This window comes from Impatiens glandulifera, chromosome 3 (genome assembly GCF_907164915.1).
Source record: "Impatiens glandulifera chromosome 3, dImpGla2.1, whole genome shotgun sequence".
Classification (NCBI taxonomy): Eukaryota; Viridiplantae; Streptophyta; class Magnoliopsida; order Ericales; family Balsaminaceae; genus Impatiens; species Impatiens glandulifera.
This window is the reverse complement of record NC_061864.1, coordinates 3,466,471-3,469,933: the sequence shown is the minus strand read 5'-3', so window position 1 is coordinate 3,469,933 and position 3,463 is coordinate 3,466,471. Positions and strand designations below refer to the sequence as shown.

The following is a 3,463-nucleotide window of genomic DNA, read 5'->3' as shown; positions in this document are numbered from 1 at the left end:
ACTATGAGACAATTTATTTATTTTTAAATACATTCAGTCCAGCCATGACATCTGGGCTGCCCTAATTAAATACCAATTTCTTTTCTTTTATTTTATCTGTTTTAACAAGTATCCTAATTTATAAGTTTTTTTTTCACTTTATTATATATAAATTAGTTTTCTTATTTGTAAAGTTATAATAAAATTATGAAAAAAAATTTAATTGGGCCTCATGATCAATTAAAGTATTCAATAATTATAAATTGGGCTTTATTAATAATTTTGTATTAATTGGGCTGGCTAAGACATGGACTTGCTGGGCTAATGCGATGACCATCTCTCAATAATTATTAGAGGGGTTATGCAAATAAAAAAACACACATCTTGTTTATTAAACGAAGGAAAGACACAAAACATAGAAACATAATAATAAAAAAAATGAACAAATATTATTGAAAAGAGCTAGATAGAGACGGATCGAGTCGGCCGAACTTAAACTCATTCATATTCCATGCTTCACATGTTCAGGGAATCATTCATAAAGATTACTAGAAAGCTTTGGAGTGATGATCACTTCAAGAGGCGTAGCTTTAGATAATGAAACTCCTTCAACCGCAGTCATATCTACAAGTTCATTGTTGGGATTTAGGAGCTTAAAAGACTGCAGCAAGCTAGCTAACACTAAGTGTCCCATTTGCATGCTAAGGTTTATTCCCGGGCACACTCTCCTACCAGTACCAAAAGGAATCAGCTCAAAATTCTGGCCACGAAAATCTGTATTCCTATGGGTAGTCATGAATCTCTCTGGTCGAAACTCTAATGGTTCTGACCATATCTTAGGATCGTGTTGGACTTTCCATATGTTAAAGAAAAGTCTTGTCCCTGCCGCCACATGATAGCCGCCCACAACACAATCTTTGGTGACTTCTCTTGGGCCTCCTAGTGGAACCGGTGGATATAACCTTAGGGATTCTTTCATAACAGCTTGGAGGTATACCAATTTGGGAATATCAGACTCCTCCACGTTCCTTCCTTTGCCCACATGGATGTCCAATTCTTCCTCAACCTTCATCAACACCTCGCGATGGTTCATCAGTAAGGAAATAGTCCATGTCAGCATGGTGGCCGTCGAATCTACTCCCCCGAGATTCAAATTCTGTATAATTATTCACACATCACAATGGTTCGAGATAGTTAGTGATCATAAGGACTATTTTAAATAACTTATAACCACAAATGATATACCAGGCATGTAGATTTGTTAATGGTATCAGCATCATAATTATCTATATTGACATCTTTAAGCTTTGAGATCATCACGTCAATGAAATCACGATCTGCACTACCCGAATCGTTATGTCCCTTCCGTCGATCATGGTGCTCTTCTAGCCACTCCTCCATGAGATTGTCGTATTCTTTTGACGTTTCTTTCATGACCTTCTGGTGACCTCCTATATCTAACCATCGAAGCCATGGTATCATGTCCCCAACCACATTTAAACCAATCAGACGTGTGATCTTCTTTAAAATTCTTTGACATTTTCGAGCTTCTTCCATGTCAACACCACTCCCATCATATCTTTTTCCATAGATAATCCTATGAATCACGTTTGTTGTAAAGTCTAATAACCATTGCCTCATATCCACAAGGACACCGTCACTATAAGAACCGGTAGTCAAAGTCAAGTTGTCATCTCCTTTATCCGCCCATAACTTATAAAGTTGTTGGATGGAAGCATTTGTCTCGGACACCCTTATGTGTCCGAGCAAGTTGAGTCGGCGCATAGACAACAACTCCAACGACACAAATTTTCGAATCTGCCGCCAGTATGAGCCGTATGGAGAAAGGCCAAACATGGCATTGTTGTATCCCAAGTGTTTTCCTGCTAGCATTTGAGGACGCGATGCCACGGTTAGGTCGTGAGTGGTGGACAGTTCTTTGGCCAACTCCCAATTGCTAACCACAATCGCCCTGCGAAGTCCAAGACGGATGCTGAAAATTGGCCCATATTTGTCGGCCATCTCAGAAAGTGCTACGTGGAGATGTTTGGGACCTCGGAGAAGAAGGAGGTGACCTAGAACAGGCCAGGTTCCGCTTGGTTCCGGCGGTTTAGGATGATCTCCGGCACCACCAAGAAAGAGGATCACTTTGAAATAATAGAGGGACATGAATAGTACTATAAACATTAATAATATTACTGCTCCTGCTATTGAAGAGCTCACAAGATTAAGTAAGGAGGAATCCATGAAAATCACGGTTGTATGAACTAGGATTAATACTGAATGTTTAGATTCATAATATATATATTTTTAAAATTGTTATATAAGCGAAATAAAAGAAAAAATAAATAAAAATACGTTACCTAACTGATCTAATAGGACAGCCGAACAGATCTCATAGTACAAATTAGTTAGTTCTTAGGAGTTAGGACTATAAATTTTCTATAGTCTTGTACAAAATTAATTATTATATTAGAAACGATAGGGAGAGACATAATTTGGAAGAGGGATTCGAGAAGGGAATGAGAGAGCTCTCTCATCCTCACCCTAATTTCCTTCTGCTTATAACTACTCTTATTATATACATATATTTTTTTATATATTTCTTTTTAGACAAGTGGTTTTATTCAAGGAGTTGAGAATTGTAATGATTTCATCTTTTAGAGCTTGTCTCATATATAATATTTGGTTTGTTGGATTTTTTTAAGAAAAATTTTGATCCATAAAATAAATGCTAGTTGAGTTTTTAATTATTAAAATCTTCTTTTATATTTACAATTTAAATTTAATAAAAGAATGATTTGATAGTTAAAATTATATTGATAAAAAATAAAGGATTTATAAGAAGTGAGAAATTCTGATACACATAAAAAAACGCCTAAAAGAAACAGGGTTAGTTTGATGTATGGTGTTTGATTCTACCCATTACGGCAATGTGTATCCACTAAGGCACGTCATTTATACAAAGAGTAAAAAAACCTACAAATGAGGAAGGTGATGTTTCACTTTTGTGTATAAATGTCATTTTATAAGTGGAATACAGACACTGCATATATAGGTAGCATTCGAACAAACCGAAAAACAGATAGATCAAAGAAGCTCTTAAAGATGGATATGATTATGCAGAAATATTTCAAATTTAAATTATGAGTTTTGAGTTGGAATCGTATGAATGTTCACTTTTTCATATACTATTTTATTTTACTTTTTTTTTTTTGTAAAATGATCCATATTTAAACGCAACAATACAATCATAACATATAAAAAAAAAAAACACAATTGGTTGGCTTGAATGTCTTCTAGAAAAGTAGTAATGAATCCCCAAACTAGTATATATTTTAATTTTAATAATCTTTCGAACTCGATAATTTGTTAGGCGACATGTTTACGTATATTTTTTTTTCTTATTTTAATATTTTGTGATTTATATTTTCACTCATATCATAACTGTATCGTTATGTTTAAATGATTCTCATTTTCATTA

The 3,463-nt window shown here is 34.6% G+C and overlaps 1 protein-coding gene across 1 annotated transcript; it reads right to left on the bottom strand.

Moving 5' to 3' along the window:
- Nucleotides 1-470: 470 nt before the first annotated feature.
- Nucleotides 471-2,165, bottom strand: LOC124928911 (cytochrome P450 CYP82D47-like). The gene is made up of 2 exons (XM_047469163.1): nucleotides 1,225-2,165; nucleotides 471-1,135 (listed from the first exon to the last, which is right to left on the bottom strand). Exons 1-2 carry the CDS (start codon nucleotides 2,146-2,148, stop codon nucleotides 512-514), a joined length of 1,548 nt encoding a protein of 515 aa, XP_047325119.1. The 5' UTR covers nucleotides 2,149-2,165; the 3' UTR covers nucleotides 471-511.
- Between the last annotated feature and the right edge of the window lie 1,298 nt (nucleotides 2,166-3,463).